Source organism: Barbatula barbatula, assembly GCF_947034865.1.
Source record: "Barbatula barbatula genome assembly, chromosome: 2".
Classification (NCBI taxonomy): Eukaryota; Metazoa; Chordata; class Actinopteri; order Cypriniformes; family Nemacheilidae; genus Barbatula; species Barbatula barbatula.
This window is the reverse complement of record NC_136767.1, coordinates 3516636-3539311: the sequence shown is the minus strand read 5'-3', so window position 1 is coordinate 3539311 and position 22676 is coordinate 3516636. Positions and strand designations below refer to the sequence as shown.

Below are 22676 nucleotides of genomic sequence, written 5' to 3'. Positions count from 1 at the left end.
CTGCTTCCTTGACAACGGAAGTGTGCTGCAGCCATCCGTTGACGTTTGTCCTAACGTAGTGTTTTAATTTATATTTGCTTTAAATGATAAACATTTACTACGAAAGATGTACGATTTTGCGTAGTCTAACGTTACTTTAATACTAGTCAGCGGCGCTTTCGAAGTTTGAAAAATGGAGTCGGACAAAGTGAGGGAGCGGGCTGTGGAGTCCTTCAAGGCTTTTATGATGAAAAACAGCACTGAAACAAACTTAAACATGTAAGTATATCCATTTAGTATTAATAAGTTAAACTCTTTGAACTGGACGCTTTGTTTGTTTTGAATTTAGCCTAAATGCGTAACCTGACGCTGCACAGATAACGTCAACGGGAAACACTTCAAAGTAACGTCATTAAATGCACGAGCAAATTAACAAAGCAATATGTTTTTTCAGCAGTTTTTAATGTTAGTTTTTTATTATATACACCGTATATCTAGCTCCTAGGTGTTGTTTAATTTAATATAAAGAGACCTTAAAAAGTCCAATCGGATACAGTATCACGCATGCAATGCAGGTATGAGATTGATGAAGGGATGAAAAATCATTTGACAAATCCTTTGAACTTTCTTATCCAGGTATGACCATCTAGTACAGTTGTTGACCAAAATTATGGATGAGCGTCCGGAGAATGCAGTCGATGTGATCGAAGACATGAGTCTTGATCTTAAAAGAAGCATCCTTCAGGAGAAGCAGGACACCTTGCGTGACACGCCCTCCTCATCTGCAGCTTTCTTATTGGCTGAGCAGCAGAAATCTCTGTTCTCGCAAGGGGTGGATGATGGTGACCATGAGTTGGTAAGACATCTAAAAAATACTTTCCCCAGCTCTCAAGGACGATATAAAAACGTTTGCCTTTGCATTTTCAAATGTGGTTAAAATGTCCAAATACTTGTAATCCCGCTGTTGTTTATAGCAGTTTGTGAAATGCTTGATACAATTATGAGACATGTAGGATGTGTATTTTTGTCAGGTGGATTCACCTCTGCCGAACTTGGCAGAACTTGCCTTCTTCTTTGAGCAAGCTGGTGTGGGACTGGGAAGGGAGGAGACGCAGAGAGTCTTTCTGGCCTTGAAACAGCTGGTGGACACGCAACGTGTCCAGCGCTGTCGATTCTGGGGCAAGATCCTGGGCACACAGAGCAACTACCTTGTGGCAGAGGTAGAATTCAGAAAGGGGGAAGCAGAGGAAGAAGAGGGGATGGAAGAAGCATGTGAGGATGAGGAGGAAGAGACAGATGAGGCCCAGAATGAAAGTGAAATGGTGGAAGCTGTAAGTAAATGATTCTGCAAAACGTATACACGCATCAAGAATAGACATGCAGAACGTTTCACGTTTAGTGTAAATATTATATATCAAATGATAATTCCTTAACTTCACTTGCAGGCTGATCCACCCCCCAAATCAACTTACAAGCCAACTCCAATAGTACCACGGGAAGAAAACCACACGGGTGTGAACAAATTCACTTATTTTGTGTGTCAAGAGCCCGGCATGCCCTGGGTCAGACTGCCATTTGTCACCCCAGCTCAGATCACGGTGGCACGACAAATCCGCAAGTTCTTCACCGGCAGTCTTGATGCTCCTGTTGTTAGTTATCCCCCCTTTCCTGGCAACGAAGCCAACTACCTCCGCACCCAGATCGCACGCATTTCAGCCGGCACCCACGTCAGCCCTGTGGGATTCTACCATTTTGAAGAGGATGAAGGCGAGGATGAGGAAGTGCAAGGCACTTTTGAGGAGAATCCTGACTTTGAGGGCATCCATGTAAATGAGATGGCGGAGTCGCTGAACTTATGGGTCCATCATGTACAGCACATACTTAAACAGGTAACGAAGAAGACCGCTTTGATATTGTCAAGTCCTCATCAAAAATATATAATTTAAAAGGTATTTCTTTAACATGTTAAACATATATGTCAAAAAATGATTCATTAAATCTTTTTTTAATCTGGAAAAAACTTTACTTTCTCCTCTCATTTTTTTATGAATGTTAGGGGCGCTGTGTGTGGATAAACCTTACAAAGAACTTAGGGGAAGACCTAGATGAGGATGCTGAGGAGGAAGAGCATGAAGAGGAAGCTGATGAGCCAGAACCTGAGACTGGACCTCCTCTTCTGACGCCTCTTTCTGAAGATGCAAGTCAGTCAAGTTGCATCCCTCACATAATATCTCTAGTGCAGTTTACAGTTGTTATGATGTAATGCAGGATGTTATTTTATGTTGACTGCAGACATTAACGACACATCGCCATGGAGCCCCATGACATCCTCTAACCTCATTCCTCAGTTTTGCATTGCTGTGGTGCGCTCGAACCTCTGGCCAGGAGCTTATGCTTATGTTAATGGAAAGTAAGCAGCGCTGCTTTTAAATGTCTTGCGTATGAATTCTCTGTGTATGCTTTTTTTCTGCTAAGTAAAATCATGTTCTTCTGGTTCCTCATAGAAAGTTTGGAAACATATACATTGGTTGGGGGATGAAATATCTTGGAACAGCCTACACTCCAGTGATGCCTCCCGAACCCCAGAGTGAGTACCCCAGCGGTCCTGAAATCACAGAAGCCCTGGACCCCACTGTGGAGGAAGAGCAGGCTTTGAAAGCTGCCCTGGAGGAGCAGACGGCTGACTTGGAGGACACAGAAGAACTGGAAGATGACGAGGAAGATGAGGATTAAAATGGTCAACGTTCAAATGCTAAATAAAATTATATCTGGAATTAATTTAAAGGACAGACTTAAATACAATCCCTTTTGGTGCTGAAACAAAGTGATTTTAAAATGATAGTTTACACAAAAAGAAAAATTCTGTCGTCATGTACTCACACTCCTGTGATTTCAAACCTGTGTAATGTTCTTTTTTCCACAAAACACAAAAGTAGATATTTTGAAGAATGTGAAGTGAATGGGTGCCGGTGCTGTTCGGTTACCAACTTCTTTCAGAATATCTTCTCTTGTGTTCTGAGGAAGAAAGAAACTCATACAGGTTTGAAATGACGAGAGTGCAAATGATGACAGAATTTTCATTATAGGTTGAACTATCTCTTTAAGTGAAATATGAATACAAACAATACAGATTCAGGATCAAATAATTTATTAGCTATTTAAATCAACAGCTTTGATGAATAAATACATGCCAATATTAAATATAGCAAACTTTTATAATATCATTATTATAAATTATACATACTCTAACATATTAAACGTTGCGTTACATTAAGGAAGTTCTGCCATGCTATGTTTGCCATGCTGAAGTTCCAGTATTGGTAAACTGAGTCAAGAACATACGCAATCGTCCAATTGCCCGGCGCTGAATTGCAAGAATTAGCATAAATGATCAATAAATATAAGAGAATAAATAAAAATGTTTGCACTCAAGTTATTTTGCTTCTGTAGTATATCCAGTCAACGTTGTTATACTGTTCATAGGAAAAAAAAAACATAAATACAACTTTAAATTCTGATTTAACTGTTCATCTTAAGACCTGGAAAAATATTCCCTCATGCAGAATCACTTTTTCATGTGGTGGTACAAAATTTTAAATAGTAATATTATTTACGTTAGAATAAGTTAATAAATTCTTACATTGATTAACAAACCAATTTAACTGAAGAACATTGGCAATTTCCTCCATAGAGGAAAACAAGAAAACAGCAATTAGTGCTGATTTACTTCTGAAAGATAGAATTTAGCAACTTCTTCATCATTAACAATACATGTGTATCTGTACTTAAGCCTAGCTGTAACTGGATCTGTAACAGATTACAAGATCAAACTTATTTTATAATAAAACAGTAATACATAAATGTTGATACTACACAGGCCCGTATGTTATATGTAATGACACAGTAATCGTAACAAAGTGAAGTTAAAAGAATTTAAAATAAACCCCATCCAATGTCATTCTAAAAGACCTTGCTGTGTTCTTTGGGATAAAAGATGAAGTTCTTTAAACAAGACAAAGTGGGAAAAAAGACAAAGTGTAAGTCACATAGTGAATAAATAATAAACACAGTAAGTTGAAGGAGTCATTGTTAAGGAAAGATGGGTGGTCTGTTTGGTATCACAACTTCACACTAGCGAAGGTCATTCTCCTCATCCTGAATGGTCTTCTTGATTCTCAGCAACATGGTGGTCTGCCACTGATCAAGTCTGATGATCGAGTCAAATTCCTTGGTCTGAAAAATGTAAAACCAGAAATGTACATTCCGTGAATTACTTTGGACATTTCTAAAATGATATATCTGCATTGGATGAACTTACTGCTTCAGTATATGCCTCAATGCTCTGCTCATCGTGTGCATCAATAAGCTTCTGTTTAATGTAAAATGCAGCAACAGGATTTATTAAGCATTTTGTATAAAACCATATTAGCACAATAATAAATAGTAAAACAGAAACCAAATATGATGCAGAAGATTGGATTCAAGATGTAAGCCTCAAAAGCAACGTAGATCGTAATCCTACTCAAATACACAATAATATCAAAACTAAAATGCTTAAAAAAAGACAAATCAAACCTTGAGAAGTTTGCACTCTCTAGCATCTGCGAATGCAGGATACATGCCCTCATACTTCTGTAAAGCCAGCTGTGGAAGAAAGCAATGAAACATCAGTAAGTTGATTTACAGAATCACTAAATATATTAGAATATGTTCACATGACTGTAAAAAAAGTCTTCACCTTGCAGTTGAGCATATCCACACAGAAGTGACAGAGGGCCGCTTTAAAGAAATAGTCTTTTGCAGCATACTTCAAGAGTGTAGTATCCATTGAATAGGTTCCAATCTAAATATTTGGTCGGAGACAGCCATGTGCCCATAAATATGAATAGTATATTAAACAAACACACAATATTAAAACAAACCGCATTATTTTTTCTGTTTTAAATTGGTTCTGATAAATGCCTTCATTCCCATATTAAAGTATTTTATTTTGTCGTTTATTTATTAACTTTGAAAGGCGCAATAGAAAATAAAGTTTATAATTATTATTACCTGCTCAAATATTTCAATGGCTTTCTGATACTGTTCCATTTGAGCTGAATAGGTTGCCACCTTCAGCAGACACTTGTTGGCTGCGCTAAAAAGGGAAAGATCAAAACAATGATAGTGCTTCGACTTAAAAAGGTCTTCTGATGAATATGATCTTATAAAGGACACATCAAATCTATTAAGGCAGACCTGGTGGACTCTTCCCCTCTGTAATAATCTGCTGCCTGTTCATAATGAGCAACAGCCTGCAAACAAACAAATAAATCTGGTTCAAGTAAAAGCCATTTTTAACCTTTGGCCTGAAAAAAGCAAAACATTATCTTTGTGACTTTACAATACTGCTAATGTTTAGTATCGATGTTTAATAGAATAAAATGCAAACTTCGACGTTAATAAACCACGTACTTTGTCTATGTCCGATAACTCTGATTCATAGATTTCAGCAATAGATATGTGGTGCTTTGCGGCAATGTTGAAACGTCCCTGTAAAAGAAAGATAAAATAATAACAATTCCCAATGAAAACCTTGTCTCCGTTTGAACGAGATCTTAAACGTATGTTCGATAACGTGCTTAAATATTGATAATCTCACCATATCCGTGTAGATGTCAGTGGCCTTTCCGAAACAACTTATGGCCTCTGCACAGAGATGTTGGACAATACAAACCAAACTCTATCTTTTGTATTCGAATCATTACAGAAAATCTGTATTGTTTAATATAACACTCCTAAATGTTAAAGAGCGGGTGAAGGGTACCTTGAGGATCAGCCTTTTTGTAGGCATTGCCGGCATCCATGAAACTGACGGCTGCATTGAGCTTGCTTTGCGCTTGCAAATGTAGTCTTGCAGCTTTGCAGAAAGCATCTCCTGCAGCTTAGATCGAGACATAAAGCAAAATCGTGTAAGACACACGCTTTCCCCTTTAAAGGTTGGGGGCAAAGGTTGCCATGTCACATACCTCTCCAGTTCTTTGCCATCTTGAACATGTTGCCAGCTCTAACATACATGTCACAGGCCTCCTCGATTTTGGAGGAACTCCTGTAATGAATGAATGAATGAATGAATGAATGAATGAACGAATGAACAAAGGATCGTACAGTTCACTGAAGAGCAGAGAAACTGCAGCCGGTAGGCGGCGCCATTTAAAGCTGTAGACCGCACTCGCAAAGTGTTTTCAGATATGGACAACGTGAAGGAAGAGGAGGTAGGGAACCAAGTGAAGATCCAGGCCCGATATTGCTCCCTAGCCTGGAAGTACTTTATTAAAAACGAGAACAACGGCACGGTGTACTGCAAGCTGTGCAAGTCGACTTTTAAGTTCTCTTCAAACACCGCAAACATGATCAAACACCTGAGAGTGAAACATCGACTCCACGTCCCGGCTGTCGCCAGCGGTGGAGTAAGACTGCGTACGGAGGAGGGGATGGCGCAAGGCAGCACCGGTAAGTTTACCCGAGCGCTCAGAGACTGCAAACCGAGCATCGATTCATCAAAACGGAAACATCTCGTTTAGCGCGCTCAGCTCTGTTTATTATGCATTTATATAGGACACTTGAGGCTAACTTCACTAGCACACGGATTTGACTCGGCTATAACAAATGCGTTTCCATCTGTGGACAGGCTAAACACAAAATAAACACTTGGAAGATAAACTGATCGTGGATTTGCTACAGCTAAATACGAGCAGCGTGACGTTAGGAATGTCGTAATTTATTGCAAAAATAATCGCAAACGGTTTGATATAAATGTGTGAATTTACCCCAAAAACGATCCGAACAGCGAACGCGACGTTTTCGTCTTTTTGTCTGCCTCAGCCATTATGGCCATGGCTTCTTTTTCTTTTCCAGAATAATCCATTTTGCCAGGTCAGATTCGTGATGTGCTGTACTGTGCGGGGATGATATGCGAGCAATACCCGATTCACATCGCCCGTAAACACGTTATTTGGTTTATTGACCCATCATGCGGAAAGCGGAAGTAAATTCGCTTCGACGTTAGGGGCCGTGGCAAAATATTGAATACAGCGTAGGTGTCAGGTCAGTTGTACGGCATTGAAACCACAAACTATATCAATTCACTTCTCGATAAATTAGCTTATGTTTATTCACGAACTCTGAGATGTTATTATTTACCTAAAAACCTATAATTCGCCGATATTTCGCTTCTGCAGTTGTGCATCATTTACTCAGGCTCCCTAGTTTCCACCTCGCCTCCCGTTTGTAGGTCGCAGGCGCGCGGAGGATGTTCAGGAATTCAGAGGTGTTTTATATTTCACACATTTTGTTTATGGTTGTGTGTATTTATGTCTATAGGATGTTATGAGAGTCATTTATTCTGCCGCGTAAGTGGAGGAGGAATAAACACACAGGTTGTAAGTAGCTGAAACGCTTGTGGCCATTATGCTTGCCCGGAAGAAATTGATCCAGTGATGCTAGGACGCAGATTTTGTCAAATGTAAATATTTTTAACTTCACCACATTACTTCGTTATTATTTAAACGACGTTAGAACTTTTATGAGTGTTCTGGTTCTTCGTTGGGTTATAATTTTAATATAAAATCAAAATACCTTTGCTAAATGTTTTGCACGCTGCTTTCGTGATCTGCATCTTTCCCCAATGCTTTTGAAATGTGAACAATTATTTTTTTAAAGACTTTGTTGCCATTTTATGGAAAACCAGCAAACACAACGGGTTACAATATTTATAAAATGTCTTATAACATTCAGAAAATGTGTATTATTATGACACGAAATTCTAATATTATTGATGTAGTAAAATCCACTGTTTTATTGTAATGTCAATTTTGCTTATAATTTACCACAGACATGGATCTCCCACCTCAAAGGTATCCTGGAAATCTTGGCGCCCCAAACTTTAGGAGAAGAATGGAGCGCTTCCTTCCGTTTTCTGATCGCCGCACGTCAAAAGTGTGGAACCACTACACTCAACTCAGTCTGCATCGCGTCGAGTGCAACCACTGTAAGAGGCAACTTTCCTTTCATAACAGCACCACATCCATGAGAGAACACTTGGGACGGAAACACAGCATCCGGGAAGGAGCTGTGCCGCCTCACAACACCGCAGACATCTCCACCCCTAATGCATTACATCCTCTCATAGGTCAGAGCGGTGTACACGGAAACAGATTAACAGCATGTAACGCCGCAGGCAATGCTGCCTTTCAGCCAGGGGTACCCGTTGCTGTCAAAGAGGAGCAGCAAGAGGTGCTGCTACCTGAGATGGGGGAAACCAAACCTGCTCGGACCACATGTGCCCCCGATTGTGCGGGTGGAAGCAGCACCTCTACCTCGAATGCCCTTGCCCACCAAGATACAGATATGAACTGCCTGATGTACAATTTTCCTTCAGGGGAGATTAACAGCACTTCAGGAACAAGCGGCAACCGCAGCGGAACAAAAGGCTGCACTAACAAGCGAGCAGAGATGTTGACAGATCTTATCTTAGAGATGGTGTTCAGAGACCTTCAACCATTGTCGGTGGTTGAAGAAAAGGGATTCAGACTCTTACTCAGTTGCTTAGAACCTAACTATCCTGTGCCTTCTCCGTCCCTGCTTGGCAGCTTACTTTGGCACCGCTACCATATTCTCAAACAAGTACTGCAGCAGCATCTTCAGACTAGTCTCGCTTCTCATTGTCTCAATATCTGCATCGAACATTGGCGTTCTGTCGAAGGATGTGGGGTTGGAGGGGATGGGAGGTTCTACGTTATGGTCAGCGCACATTTTGTAGACTCTAACTGGCGCCTGGCACGTTGCGTGCTAGAGACGCGACAGATACCTGAACTCAAAGGTAATGCAGCTCAAAGAGGTCATGCAAGGTTTGCAGACACCTTAAGAGCTGTTCTATCCGAGTTCCAGCTTCCGGAGAATTACGTCTTTTGTGTAGTCCACGACATTCCCTATGGAACGGAGTTGAGGGGGCAAGATAATATGACCATCGAATTGGAATATCAACAAGAATTTTCAGGACCCAGCCATTCACCTCCCAGTGATCTTCCAGAAGGATGGGCACCTCTACTTTGTGCAGGACAGGCCTTGAAACTGTGTGTCCAGGAAGGACTTTGTGTCGAGAGCGTCCGACAAGCTCTTGCAGATGCCCGCGCCATCGTCATGCATTTTCAACATAATGTGAATGCTGCAACAGCACTGAGCCAGAAAGCTGAGGCTGTTAATAAAGGATCTGCATGCCTGGTGCTGAACGACCCGGGGCGTTGGACCACCGCCATTGAGATGTGCGAGAGTCTCCTGGAACTCAAATGGGTAATAAGCTCAGTGTTAGAGGAGCAAAAAGTAGCATCAAACTTAGCGGATCATCAGTGGCGTCTCTTACACGAACTGGTCCCGGTGCTTAAAACCATCCGTATCGCGGCATCTTTTTTGAGCGAAGACATCAATGGCCCCATTTCTGCCTTAATGCCGTGTCTTCAAGGAGTGTCCCGGCTCCTTGGACAGAAAATCGCTGAGTGCAGCTGTCCGGTGGTGAGAGGAGTCATGGAGAGAATTCGTGCCGGTATGGACAAATGCTGGAGTATGAGTGACGAAGATGCTCTTTTGGACAGCCCAGCCGTACTGTCTTCATTTCTGGACCCACGTTTTAAAGAGTTGCGGTTTCTGAGCCCGCATGCCCGCAGCAAGCTGCATGACAAGGTGAAAGAACTATTGTCGGTCCAAGCTTACGCAAATGATGAAGGAATTAATGGGGAGAGGATCCAAAGCATAGAAATTGAGGAACCAGTGGATGAATCAGGAGAACCTGCCGATTTCGGATTAGATGATCCCTTGCCAATGCCTGCCATGGCTTCTTTGGATTCTCCTGAATCGTGTGGCTCCGCAGAGGAGGGGGACAGCTTTGAGCTGCAGCCAATCGAGCCTTCTGTTGCTGTGTTATCTTCGGAACAGGCCAACAACTGCACGCTCGAGGTCGGCTCACCTCTCAAAAACATCAACGAACATAAAATACTTTCTAGTGGCACTAGAGCAACGTCGCCGCTGAGAGAAGATTTACCGATAACTTCACGCATAAGAATGAGTCCTCTCCAGCAGAGCATGTATGATATTCTTCTAGGAGAGGACCCAACAGAACGAATGCCCGAAATTCACCAGCAGCTGGAAAATTATATAGCGGAGCCCCTCTGCAGACGCAGCCTCTCGCCTCTTCAATGGTGGCGTAACAAAGAACATCGCTTCCCAGCTGTGGCCAGACTGGCACGACAATATCTGTCCATACCTGCAACTGCCATTTCGGCCGATCTGGCATTTGCCCCGAGGGAATCTCCGGTGACCCAAAGAAGGGCCACCTTGGGTTCTAAACACCTTGACCATATTTTATTTCTCCATCAGAACACTGATTATGTGGATCAGCTAAAGGTTGGCCCCTCTGGACGAGAAACTGACCAGAAGAACAGTGTCGGTGGGAATCAGAGCAGAGATAATCTTTACCAGACTCTTGTGTCATATGAAAGCTAGTTTGGAGAGAACTGTTTATGTACATAGGCTGAAAATACTACTGTACGAGATATAATCACAAATGTATCAATTTGCATTCAAAAGATATAATGAAAACTAATATTAAATTAGTTTTCATTTTGTATACATATGGTTATTCCGTAATTGCTGTATGTTGTCACAAAGTTCAATTCTGCATCAATTGTTACAATATTATTGTCACTTTCCAGTGTTGTCACTACACGCAAGTATTACATGGAATGCGTTTTCATGCATTTCAACATTATTGTTCCTCCTTTCATATTTGAAGGTATTATGTACTTTATTAGTAGTTGCCTTTACTACTTTTACCAGTTTACCACATAGGTAGCATGTTCCAGTGAAAGTGTTTTATTAAATATTATGGAGACAGGAAATTGAAGATGTTTTTGGTTGCTTAATCATACAAATAAAGAAAAAAAAACATTTTTATAGTTTAATCTTCGTTTATTGTGCATATGTCTTTTCAAAAGCCTGAAAAAACAACTAATAACTACAGGTAATAACTTGGATGTATTACAGGGCTTAACAAAATGGAGAAAGAGTTCACGTGGCTTTGCAAACTGATTAGAGCATTGACACAATGTAAATTATGCAAACTACAGAGTTTACGTAATGAATTAGTGGAATAGATTTTACTGTTAACTAAATCGCGGATCAAATATTTAACCAGAACATACAGTTTCAAGAAAATTACAAACAGTGGAACAACAATAGTAGAAAACATTTTATAAATCTTATTGTTTTAAATTCAGGCTAAACTATATGTTTACTATTAAACTTCACTGTAAACAGCACATTTTTAGGATTACAAAAACAAAGCACTTAATTTCAGGGTCCATATAAATCCTTGGACATTGTGTCTTTGTGGCCTGGAGGCAGCCAGTCTCTGTCCTGATCGAGGTGTAGTGGTGGCTCTTCACATGGACATCTCTATTCCGAGTTTTTTGGGAAAAAAAGAATTTTCATTCATAATTTTTAATCTAATATAATGTTTATATATATATTTACATATTTCTGCAGTTTTTTAAATAAAAAAACAGACTTATGTGTGGTTTGTTCTACTAAGTCAATGTATAAAATGAAAGAAGTGTTGCAAGACTAGCATCTTAAACCTTTTGCACACCCGTCCGTCTAGTGTTGCTCTTTCTTGTCTGCTCAGGCGGGGTCTTTTGTGAGTCTTGGAACACCTTTTGGAAAGTCAATAAATACGGCCTAAGTACCACTAGTAATGTGTATTAGCTGACGTTCTGACAGGGTTCTGATGTGCAATACATACAGGGGTCTCTTCAACATCTTTTTCATCTGCAGCTTGAACACGTTGCTTGAATTTTTTCAGATTCTTCAAGATGTAGTAATACTCCACACACTGGGCCACTGATTTGGTTTGCAACTACATAATTAGATGAACTTGTTAAGGAAAGCAAAACAATTACTTCTGCAAATTGAAGTATGAACTATGAAAAAACCCAGTTAATTGAATATTATAAAATCAAACAACAGCGATGACCATACATGCTTATGTGCAAATGAAGGTCGTGTTAAAATTATTCAAGTATAACATTTAAAATATAAGACTGAGTTTTCATACCACACTATGAATCTTATTAAAGTCCTTGCCATGGTCCTCAAGAGCCTTTCTGAAAAGTCTCATCTCTTGATCTGTCCAGTGGTCTGACCCTGTCAATTAAAAAGACCATCATCAAATGTATTATTAGTTTATTAATTCATCACTTCCTAAAAGTAGTAAAGCGCCCTCTATACCCGTGTAGTGGTAATTATTCAGAGGGTGCCCGGTGATTCGAAAATCTTCTCTCATCAACAGTAAATCCAGTGTTGCCTGATAAATGAATAACAGCTGTTTAAAACATATCTTTTAAAATGAGAGGCTAAGTAGAACCAATGAGCTCACCGGTATATTTCCTTGTACTTCATGAAGACAGTGGAGGGCAAGTTCAATGTTGGTTCCCCCTCCGGTTAGTACACTGGAACAGCACATGTCTAACAGTTCTGTAACTGAAGTGCAAACAGGAATAATCACAGCAAAAATGAATATGACATGTGAGATCTTTATTTTACAGTTCAACTCATATAGCAATGCAAAGATCACGTGTTCAATTACCCAGGCAACAAACTAATAAAATTTATCCGGACGACTTTCAACAAACATATTTTTTAAACAGTAAACTTTGTTTTTGCATAGTTTAAATAGATATGTATGTAATGCTTGCACATTGTACAACGTGTTATATAAATAATACTACCAGACCTCTGGCAATTCAAGGGGGTGGTTTAACAAAAACAAAACGATTATCACCACTTACCATTAAAGTAATTTTAAGATGACTTTCTCTCATAAACACAAAAGATATTTTGAAGAATGTTGGCAACCAAACAACATTGGACTCCATTGACTTCCATTGTGTGGACACAAAACCACTAAGACATTTCTCAAAATATTTTCTTTTGCGTTTCACATATACAGGTTTTGACGACATGAGTAATGTAAAAAGTAATGATATAATCAGCACGGTTTGTTTTGCAGATAAGTAAGAAAGGTGTTTTTGTGTTTCTACCCTTTCTCTGTGTCTTTCTGTTGGTAGTGAGATCTTTCCAAGGGGACCAGACAAGCTGAGCGGGATGTTCTTCATACAACACGTAGAATGTGTTGCGGAGTGGAGGGATTTCTGCCTGAAAACGCGAACCGATGTTTATCCTCCTAAAGAATATAGTACAGTCAACAAACAGAGAAAGCAAACATTGTTTTTGTAATAGTTTAGATTGACCAATCGTAACGCCGATATAATGTGCCCCCTGTTAATATTCGCCATTTTGTCCGACAATCACCGACTGAGCATTATGCGGTCTTAAAAAGTCCTCCCCAAATGTCCTTCCTGGTCTTCACACTGTACGAACATGATCCCAACTGAAAGTCATGTTACTGTGGAATCTTAGTTTAAAGAAAAGTGTTTTACTTTCATTCCTAATGCTTCAATCTTTATTTTGTTTACTTTAGTCCGAGTCACTTTCACATCCTGAATATATATTTCAAATGCATATTAAAGACTTTCTTATTGCTTTTGGCTGAAAGTACACATGATTATTTCACAAAAAATATTCTTTAGGGCAGTTGAAGCGCTCTGGCTGATGTCGGACATAGCAAAAGGGGGTGGGCTTCGCAAAGGGTCAATTGGGTTGGATCCATAAAAACTAAATTTTAGACCTTAAGTGTAGAGTGACTCACGGCTTTATGCTGATGACTGTGTTGTCGACATCAACTGTGGAGATTAAAAGTTATAAATTGAAAGTTAGTGAGCACTCACTTTTGAACATATTTGTATACTTGTCTAACTAATCGAATTGTTTAGAAATCAATGCAATTAAAGTTGCCTGGTGATGCATGCTTTCAGTGCTCACCAAGGGTGGAACTGTAGTTGCTGGCTGCAGATGGTGGGTATTGCTGATACTGTGGTAGGGCATTGAAATAGAGTCCAGTCCTGGGACGGTGCGGGCTCAGCATGGGTGGAGGTGTATAAGGTGGTGGAGGAAATCTTGGGCTTGCACGGTGGTCTGCCAGATAGATGGGTGAGCGAAGCTGGCTGGGGCGACCCCTTGTGGCACAGCATCCGTGCAGTCCCTGGGCTTCCTGGTCAGGACTGGAGATAGTCGGCTGGGTGAGACGAGCAGACCTCTTAGACAGACCTTTACGAGTCTACGACAGTGGGGAAGTATTTTGCGTTACTTCAACAATCGCTGCTAATAATCACTGATATTTGGTTATTTATTGCATATAGTTAAAATTCCCTAAAGAGAATCATTACCGGACGAGGGGAGGATATAGAGCCGATGACCTCTGCCTGAGTCACTAGAACAGAGACAGGAATGATCGGAGCGGGTGAGTTCTTCCGCTTGGACTTTTGCTTTTGTTCTTTATCCTGTGACGGAAATGATGTTCTGTGATGTTTTATCTAATCTTAAACATAGAGCTAATATGTAACAGATCCAAATTTCACCTTGAGTGTTGAGAAAGATGGCTTTGGGGTGAGTTCCTCTGTTTTTTCACCGGAGCCACAACGTCCTCGAGTACATGGGAACTGCGTCTGAGTTCTACGTACAGCTGGACATCTTGTATACGTTTTGTGAAGAAAGTAACCAATTAAAATGAACCTACGGTTACTTTAGAGATCACCTGGTTGTTCAGATTATGTTTGTGGAGTGTCAGATGGCAGTTACACACTTGTATTAAAAAGTGTAATATGCATTTCAGAATGTGATGCAGAAACGATTCATCGAGTCTTAAAGGGAAAGTTCACCCAAAACTTTAAATCATCCAAAATTTGGGGTGAACTACCCCTCCAGTTTCAAACCTTTTACAAGAGTTCTGTTCCTGTCCTTTTGCCCTCATGGGAGACTCCTGCGTCGTAAAATGTGAATGTTAAAATATTACAGAAAACTCACCAATGGTCCATAAGTATAATTTTTTTGTATCAATGCTACCTGACTAGGTGAGACAAGGCAGGGCGATTGTGTCCGTGAACGTTTACGGCTGGGCTGAGGAACCAGGGCAGGATCAGTCAAGACTTTCTCCGAATCCGTAGAGTTGTACTTCTTCTTCCTGCTTTCCGGTAAAGGTACAGGAGAAGGGGTTTGGATGACGGAGGTAGAAGGAGGGGTAGCTCTCAAAGGGTCGGGAAAGTCACAAATAAGCCCACTCTTTGTTTCAGCAGCATGATGAAACGTGAAAGACGGGCGCTTTCGCTTTAACTTGTTCAGAGTTTGTTTCACCTGGATGGAACAATGCTGCTGAGAATATTCAGCTTCAGATGTATTAGAAGAACCCACCGTAGCGGTAGTTGTGACTTTGCTAGGCTCAAGGGATGACGTCCTTTTGGAGAATAGTTCAGGGGAATCGGGACTGCTTTCAAAATCACTGTCATTTAAAGAAATAACCACAGGATTTTCTTCAACGGTATGAGGTACTGATGGGGTCCAATGGGTGCTGGTTAGCAGCGCTCTCTCTTTGACATCATAAGATTGACTTGCTGCCGCCGACGTCCAGCTTGGCTGCGCTTTTGAAGGTTTTACCTGAGAGGGATGGGTCTCTTTTGAATCACTGAAACCTTTTGGCACATTAGGTGAAATGAGCTTTCGTGGTGAGTTGAAGAAGCCATGCAATTCTGTATTGTACGATTGTTTTTTGGACCCTGCAGGAGTATCCACAGGTTCCCAGCGGGAGGTCGGATGGTCGAAGGAAGGGGATATGATGCGGACTCCATGTCGCAATGCATAGTGATCTTGTAGGTAGTTTTGGTTGTTGTAGGTTTTGTGGCAGCCGGAATAAGTACAGTAGTCAGTCTTCTTGTTGTGATGGGTTGACATGTGAGACATGCTAAAAAGAAATAGAATGACACGGGTAAAAGATTCGACAGATGTTGTTATAACAGACTCTGTTATACACAGTAACAATAGGTTTTTATGTTCGTTTTTCATTCAGAGAACGAAAATTGATCCAAATTGAAGTGAAGATCTATTTGTGCATCAACGGCAACTGAAATGAACTCATTTATATTATGCCGTGTATTAATAATCTAGTAATATAATGTGATAATATAGCTAAAAACAAATAACTGAGATGGCAACATGTGATACTCACAACTGATGTTGTTTAAAACCTCTCTGACAAATGTCACAGGTATAAAGCTTCTCCGGTCGATGAATCAACAGATGTGTATCAAGCGTGCCGGTAGTTCCGCAAAGGCGACACGTTTTCATAGAGACTCCTGTTGTCTTCCTTGAGCCAACGGGTGTCAGGAGATCATCTGGATGAAGATCATGGGAAGCCGTCACATGGTGAGATGTGGCGGTCTTTCTGCTTTCTGTTTAAAACCAAAAACCAAATCTACGTATGTTCTACACATTAACATATAACAGAATCAATACAAATAAATGGATATTAAGATAAGATGAGAAAAATGCATGTTTGGGGTCAGTGCAACATCTAACACAATAAATCCTCCCCTACTGTAAAGCAACAAGGTCACCGGTGATAAAAATAGGATTCTTACTTGAAGCAGACTGTTGATCTACCCACACTTCTGGTACAGGTGATAATGTGTAGGTTGATTCGCGGTACACATTGTCCATTTCACACGTGACGCCCACCATATCCAGCTCTGTGGGATCCCTGTTACACAGGTCAAGACGAAATTCAGTTATTTGCAACCATTGCTTGACACATAACAACACGATTCGACCAAACTTGATCAAAATACTGTTAAGAAATCTGCTTTTATATCAACTGGAAGGACGAAGCGTCACGAGACGTGGAAACAAATCTCTCAAGTTCCAAATCAAATCTTCAAACCACTCTACGCAAACAGAATCATACTTTAACGAGTTAATATTTGTTATTAACATTTATTAGTACATATTTACATTTTAGCAAACTGTTTCGGATATTTGAATGCTTTAAAAAATACACCGACGGACGCGTTGGATTGATGCAGTTGTTCGGTTTAAGGAATCGATTCCGGGAATCGATTCAGTGATTCGTTTAGTCGTGACTCTGATGCGTCGCATGAATTCGAAATGGACTCTCACTGATCGTTTATATATATACATATTTAAGATTAGATTCAATGAAATACGTGAATAATTTTTTTAAATGTATTGTTTTGATCAGAAGGAGAGTGTAGGTTTAATGTAATTGAAGCAAGTTCACAGTGTTGATAGATGTAGGCCTACCCTGATACCACACATGATCTGCAAGACATCTGGCAGGTGCTGTTTGCTCATCCGCCCTACATCTCCGAGACGTCTGCTGTCAGCTGTCATATAGACCTCTAGAAGACGTCCATAAGATGTGTATGATTTAGAATGGATGTACAACAGCTCTTCCTAAGATGTTTAGCAGATGTTTTTTGATAGCAGATGTTTTCCACATCTACAGATCTTTAGCAGACATCTTACGGATGTACCTTATGCTATCTGGGTACAGTAATGCTGTGCTGGGTTCTGGTAGTACAGCAAGGACTTTGTTTAACGGTAGTTTTGGTTGTTCAAGCCAACAAATGCCAACGGGGTTTCGAGCTCCAACAAACGTGTTATTGACGATTTCCATTCATAATGATTAAAAAACCTTTCTTGTGACATCAGAGCAAGAAACTAGACTAGAGAGATTGACAGAGGCAGTGCTAAACAGGAGTGGTTAATGGTTGGGGATTCTGACAGTGTTGCAGTGATGAACTAGTGAGAAAAAAGATTTGTCTTATTCCTCCAGGACTGGTCTTAACAATATTAGGATCTCTGGTCTCCAGGAACATCTACTGCACATCTAACGAGAACTAAACGCATCATTTTATATTTTGTGCAATCGAAGGAAGGGAGAAGAGTCAAGGTTAGTGTGATTTGCTGTTGCGTCCCAAAATAAAATCTTGATGGTCTTGAAAATGTCCCCCCCCATTTTTATATAAATGTTTGAAACTGCTTGGATAATTAATGTTTAATAATATATGTTATATGTGTATTATTAATAAGTAAAATGAGGATGTACGTCAAAGTAGTTACTAAACACTGTAAACACCTATTTAAAACTTTGCACTGAAAATGTGTTAAATACAAAAATCAGTCATAAACATCAACATACATGAACTTTTTGGCTTTATATATATTTTTTACATTAATACCAATATGTTATTGACTACGCAGAAATGATACAAAATGATTCCCCGGTTTTTCGTTTCATGTGCTCGGTGTTCATATTCAGCATATAAATTACAGGCAGCACATGTTTCTAATCTCCAGACACTATTATTTTATATCTCCACCCTATTGGACCTCCGCTTGTTCCTCATCAGGCAAATCTGAGAGAACCCAGATGAGCAGTGGTCTACTCCCCTCTGTTTTTCACATGGTCCTGGAGAGACAGTTAAGAGAATATCTGTTTGCTCTAGAGAACAGTGAGTGAATCCAGTTACATGACATTGTGACTGTTGAATGTAATCTGTATGAAGCATGCCAATCAATTACAATGCCATAAATCATATCAATAATATAATGGATAAAACATAATCAGCTATAAGCAGCTGTTGTTTGGTACGTGTAGTTTAGTCTAAATTGTTATCTGCTCATATCCACCTGTACATGAATGTTCATGGTGTTAATGATAATAGTATATAGTCATCTGTATATATTGTTCATAGTACATACCTACTGTAAAATATTTTCATAGAACATACCTACTGTAAAATATTTTCATAACTGTGTAATATTTTCTCAATATTGTATTCTGTATTTATTCTAACTGTATATCCTGCACTTGCTAACTGCACTTCTGGTTAGACCTAAACTACATTTCGTTACACTGTACTTGTATATGTGTAATGACAATAAAGTTGAATCTAATCTAATCTAAAAAAATGAGACAACAATGCATACGAATTGGCTTAAAACGGTTGAGGAATTTGGCTCATTTGAATTCAGCTGCACTTGATGTGTTGTCTTGCTCAACCACAGGCTTTTTCTTCCTCCTGATATAGTGAGACAGCTGCAAGTTATTTGCTAAGACTCAAATAATGACAACGATAGAGATCAGTGTTATCGACAAGCAGTTCTAACTCTTCCTAAATTGGAGATTAAATTGAGTTTACACAGAATAATCAACAAATGTGAGTCAGCATGCAACATATATAAATATATTAACTTACGATTGCCCATTCACTTTGGTTTCATAGTTGTTAACTGTATGCATTAACATTTTTAACACTGCGCAGAACCCAGTTTTACCCAATGGCCGGTAAGGACATTAAAAGGAGGGTTAAATGTCAAAAGGAGGTTCAAACTGTGACTGAAGCTTTGAAGAATCTATACCGGCAGAAGTTGCTCCCATTGGAAAAGTATTATGGATTCTCTGACTTCCACTCAACAAGCCTTGAAGATGCAGATTTTAGCAACAAGCCCATGATCCTGGTGCTGGGTCAGTGTTCAACAGGGAAGACCACTTTTATCAGGTGCATAGTCAATTTATTCTGCTTTAGAACGGCAATATCGTAAACAATAAAAACTATACAATCTTTACAGAATACTGCAATACAAGTATTGCAATACAAATTGCTTTAAAATTCCAATACTATATTTTTTCCTTACAATATTGATAATTACATTTTTGATAGTGGGGCTACTGGGAATTTGGGATGTTTATGTCTCTGCATGTGTGTGGCAGATATCTTTTGGAACAAAACTATCCAGGAAGCCGAATAGGACCTGAACCTACGACAGACAGTTTTACAGCTATAATGCATGGAGAGATTGAGGGACTCATCAATGGCAATGCTCTAACCTTAGACCCTACTAAGCCCTTCCGCAAACTCAGCCCGTTTGGAACCGCCTTCCTCAATCGGTAAGTGATACAGATCCAACGATGCCCTGTGAAGAAATAATAATAAAAACGCTTAAACAAAATGAGAGAAAATTCTGCCAAATTTGCACTGCAGTGTAGAAACTGAAGCAGAGAGAAAGAGGGGATGTAGTTTGGAGAAAAGTGAGAAGAAAATGCATCATTATTTGGCACAGATGAACAGATCCCATTGGGCGGATAACTTTTCCCAAATCGTACTTTTTTCGATTACATCTCTGCTGTTTCCCAGATTCCAGTGTGCACATTTACCCAACCGAGTTCTAGAGAGTATCAGCATTATCGACACACCAGGGATTCTGTCTGTGGCCCAACACAATATGAGTAGAGGTGGGTGCAGAAGATACCGTATATAGGTAACTACATCGCACACAATCTCTAAATGGGGTACAACATAAAATACTTTAAATCACCTTATGGAGCGTGTGGGACATTGTGGTAGCCTACAGTAGTAGCAACACAAGAGTTTTAAATATAGTGCACACAACACAATAGACATTACTATATTATAAACAGTATACAATGTTATAAACTGTATAATTTAGACAGGGCACATACTGTGCACTGTATATACAATTTGAATAATTATATTGAATGAAAAATTGTGCCAGGATTTATTGCAATTTATTATCTATTGTTTGCAGGTTTTTCTAACCCTGCTTACTCTGATTTGTATGATTTCATTATTTTCCATTAAAATATGAATGAATCGACAAAACAAGTTGCCTTAAGAAAAGCCACACTTCATGCAAACTAGAAGTCAATCGTTTTCAATATTGAACACGTCTAGCAGGCCTAGTTCTCATTATTCACAGTAGAAACAGGATATTAAAATAATCAGACACAAAGTCCTATTCACTTCATGTCAAAGAAAGGTCATAAAAATGATTTAATGCACAAATGCATCCAACTCGTCTAGGACTTATTTTACAGTCCACGTGCAAGTCATTTACAGAGGTGGAGTTGAATTTCTTATGCTGATCTGGCCCTTCAATTTGCGTATAATAGATTATGGATAAGGTGAGGTGTCAGATCAGCACTTCACATTTGTCTCTCGTTGTATAGGATACGACTTTCCTGCTGTTATTCGCTGGTTTGCTGAACACGTAGACCGCATCATCCTTTTGTGTGACGCACATAAACTGGAGATCTCGGATGAGTTCTCGCGCACTGTGATGGCACTGCGCGGCAACGAGGACAAGCTCCGAGTGTTGCTCAACAAGGCAGACACGGTGGATTCCCAAGAGCTCATGCGAGTGTACGGCGCCCTTATGTGGTCACTGGGGAAAGTGTTCTGCACTCCAGAGGTTCTTAGGGTTTACATTGGGTCTTTCTGGTCCTCTCCAATGCGCGTGACAGACAACAGAAGGCTATTCGAGAGGGAAGAGGAGGAAATTTTCGCAGATATTCAGAACCTTCCAAGGAATTCTGCATTGAGAAAACTCAATGATCTGGTGAAACGAGCACGGCTTGTGAGGGTGAGGGTTCTTCCCATAAAAAAAGAATGTATTTTTCCAAACAATGTGTGATATACCTATGTTTTTGAAAATGAACCTTTAGTTGAGGTATTCCTAATAAAACATGAATGTGTCTTCACTTATTTCCTCTCTTCACCCGCAGGCACACGCTTACATCATTAGCTCTCTAAAAGAAGACATGCCTTTGGTTTTCTGCAAAGAGAAGAAGAAGAGAGCTCTTATCTATGACCTTCCCATCATCTTTTCAAGGGTCCAACAAAGGCACCAGATTTCAGCTGGAGATTTTCCAGACTGTGCAAAGATGCAGGTGCTTAACCGTGTAAATATTCTAATCAAACAAATTTTACACCGTCAGTAAACGTTTTACTTTTGCCCCTCACACATATTTGCACACAGGAGCGACTCATGAGTCACGACTTCACCAAGTTTAAAGCCCTCAAACCTAAACTCTTTGCTGGTTTGGATGAGCTCCTGAACACCGACATTGCCAAGCTTATGCCTCTTCTACCCCAAGATGAACAGGAAGCCGCTAACCAACTCGTGGTTGAAGGGGGACCTTTTCTACATGGTCCCAACAGGGGCCCTTTTATAGAAGGGAACCCTTTTGATCACTATGGACCCGACAGAGAAATTCATCATGTCTCAGAAGATGACGATTGGGTGGTGTCAAGAGATAAATCCAAGTATGATGAGATCTTTTACAACTTATCGCCCCACGACGGCAAGCTGAGTGGGACCAAAGTAAAGGACTGGATGATGAGCACCCACCTGCCCAGTTCAGTCCTGGCACGAATCTGGAAGCTGTCAGATGTGGACTGTGATGGTATGTTGGATGATGAAGAGTTTGCTTTGGCCAGCCATCTCACTGATGTGAAGTTGGAGGGTTTTGGGCTTCCCCGTGAGCTGCCCGCACATCTGGTGCCACCTTCTAAAAGACAACGCAAAAGCTTGAGTGCCGATAAAGGAGACAATGAATAGGTTTTGTGTTTTAATGTTGATTATAACAGAATTATACTGTGAGATATCTCAATTCTTTGTACGAATAGTATCTCAAAAGACATGTTGTTTTGCTGGTTTTTATTACCCAAGGGCTGGGCACAGTTTGTTTTGTGGTGTGTGTTGTACAGTAGATATCCCATTGAGACTGTTGCTATAAACACATACTGCAAACATAAAACACTTCAGTGTTTGATATCGTTTCTGTTTTTACAATAGTGTCTTATATTATATTTTATAATTATATTAACTTTTAC

At 40.0% G+C, this 22676-nt stretch overlaps 4 protein-coding genes across 8 annotated transcripts; 3 read left to right on the top strand and 1 right to left on the bottom strand.

Annotated features, from left to right (window-relative positions):
• The first annotated feature begins 4 nt into the window (after window positions 1-4).
• rsph4a (radial spoke head component 4A) lies at window positions 5-3128 on the top strand. Its single transcript, XM_079479315.1, has 7 exons — window positions 5-258; window positions 616-835; window positions 1011-1310; window positions 1425-1868; window positions 2036-2180; window positions 2272-2389; window positions 2484-3128. Exons 1-7 carry the CDS (start codon window positions 173-175, stop codon window positions 2710-2712), a joined length of 1542 nt encoding a protein of 513 aa, XP_079335441.1. The 5' UTR covers window positions 5-172; the 3' UTR covers window positions 2713-3128.
• On the bottom strand, window positions 3113-7002 carry napaa (N-ethylmaleimide-sensitive factor attachment protein, alpha a). Its single transcript, XM_079479302.1, has 11 exons — window positions 6789-7002; window positions 5988-6067; window positions 5786-5902; window positions 5621-5667; window positions 5434-5511; window positions 5218-5273; window positions 5032-5116; window positions 4718-4822; window positions 4555-4623; window positions 4298-4348; window positions 3113-4212 (listed from the first exon to the last, which is right to left on the bottom strand). Exons 1-11 carry the CDS (start codon window positions 6884-6886, stop codon window positions 4111-4113), a joined length of 888 nt encoding a protein of 295 aa, XP_079335428.1. The 5' UTR covers window positions 6887-7002; the 3' UTR covers window positions 3113-4110.
• Window positions 6193-10965, top strand: zbed4l2 (zinc finger BED-type containing 4-like 2). 5 transcript variants are annotated; one of them, XM_079479263.1, is made up of 3 exons: window positions 6193-6471; window positions 7853-8008; window positions 8150-10965. In XM_079479263.1, exons 1-3 carry the CDS (start codon window positions 6210-6212, stop codon window positions 10513-10515), a joined length of 2784 nt encoding a protein of 927 aa, XP_079335389.1. In that variant the 5' UTR covers window positions 6193-6209; the 3' UTR covers window positions 10516-10965. The 5 variants fall into 5 exon arrangements, with proteins under 5 accessions (XP_079335389.1, XP_079335390.1, XP_079335388.1 ...); XM_079479264.1 differs by adding an exon at window positions 7342-7483 and having other exon boundaries at window positions 6200-6471; window positions 7853-10965; XM_079479266.1 differs by lacking the exon at window positions 6193-6471 and adding an exon at window positions 7278-7483.
• A 6847-nt stretch (window positions 10966-17812) lies between these two features.
• Window positions 17813-22401, top strand: ehd2a (EH-domain containing 2a; the record flags this gene model as incomplete). Its single annotated transcript, XM_079450289.1, has 9 exons — window positions 17813-17929; window positions 18337-18491; window positions 19071-19199; window positions 19305-19541; window positions 19754-19930; window positions 20178-20275; window positions 21011-21423; window positions 21566-21730; window positions 21820-22401. Exons 4-9 carry the CDS (start codon window positions 19321-19323, stop codon window positions 22399-22401), a joined length of 1656 nt encoding a protein of 551 aa, XP_079306415.1. The 5' UTR covers window positions 17813-17929; window positions 18337-18491; window positions 19071-19199; window positions 19305-19320.
• Between the last annotated feature and the right edge of the window lie 275 nt (window positions 22402-22676).

What these genes read in the sequence shown, in the direction of transcription:
- napaa (XM_079479302.1), bottom strand. Translation starts at nt 6,886, where the DNA reads ATGGATTATTCTGGAAAAGAAAAAGAAGCCATGGCCATAATGGCTGAG. An exon ending in CTGTTCGGATCGTTTTTGGG is followed by an intron (nt 6,068 to 6,788) that starts GTAAATTCACAC and finishes CATTCATTACAG; the next exon opens with GAGTTCCTCCAAAATCGAGG. An exon ending in TGGATATGCTCAACTGCAAG is followed by an intron (nt 4,624 to 4,717) that starts GTGAAGACTTTT and finishes TTTCTTCCACAG; the next exon opens with CTGGCTTTACAGAAGTATGA.
- zbed4l2 (XM_079479262.1), top strand. Translation starts at nt 6,210, where the DNA reads ATGGACAACGTGAAGGAAGAGGAGGTAGGGAACCAAGTGAAGATCCAG. An exon ending in GATGGCGCAAGGCAGCACCG is followed by an intron (nt 6,472 to 7,852) that starts GTAAGTTTACCC and finishes AATTTACCACAG; the next exon opens with ACATGGATCTCCCACCTCAA.
- rsph4a (XM_079479315.1), top strand. Translation starts at nt 173, where the DNA reads ATGGAGTCGGACAAAGTGAGGGAGCGGGCTGTGGAGTCCTTCAAGGCT. An exon ending in ATGATGGTGACCATGAGTTG is followed by an intron (nt 836 to 1,010) that starts GTAAGACATCTA and finishes TATTTTTGTCAG; the next exon opens with GTGGATTCACCTCTGCCGAA. An exon ending in TATGCTTATGTTAATGGAAA is followed by an intron (nt 2,390 to 2,483) that starts GTAAGCAGCGCT and finishes GGTTCCTCATAG; the next exon opens with AAAGTTTGGAAACATATACA.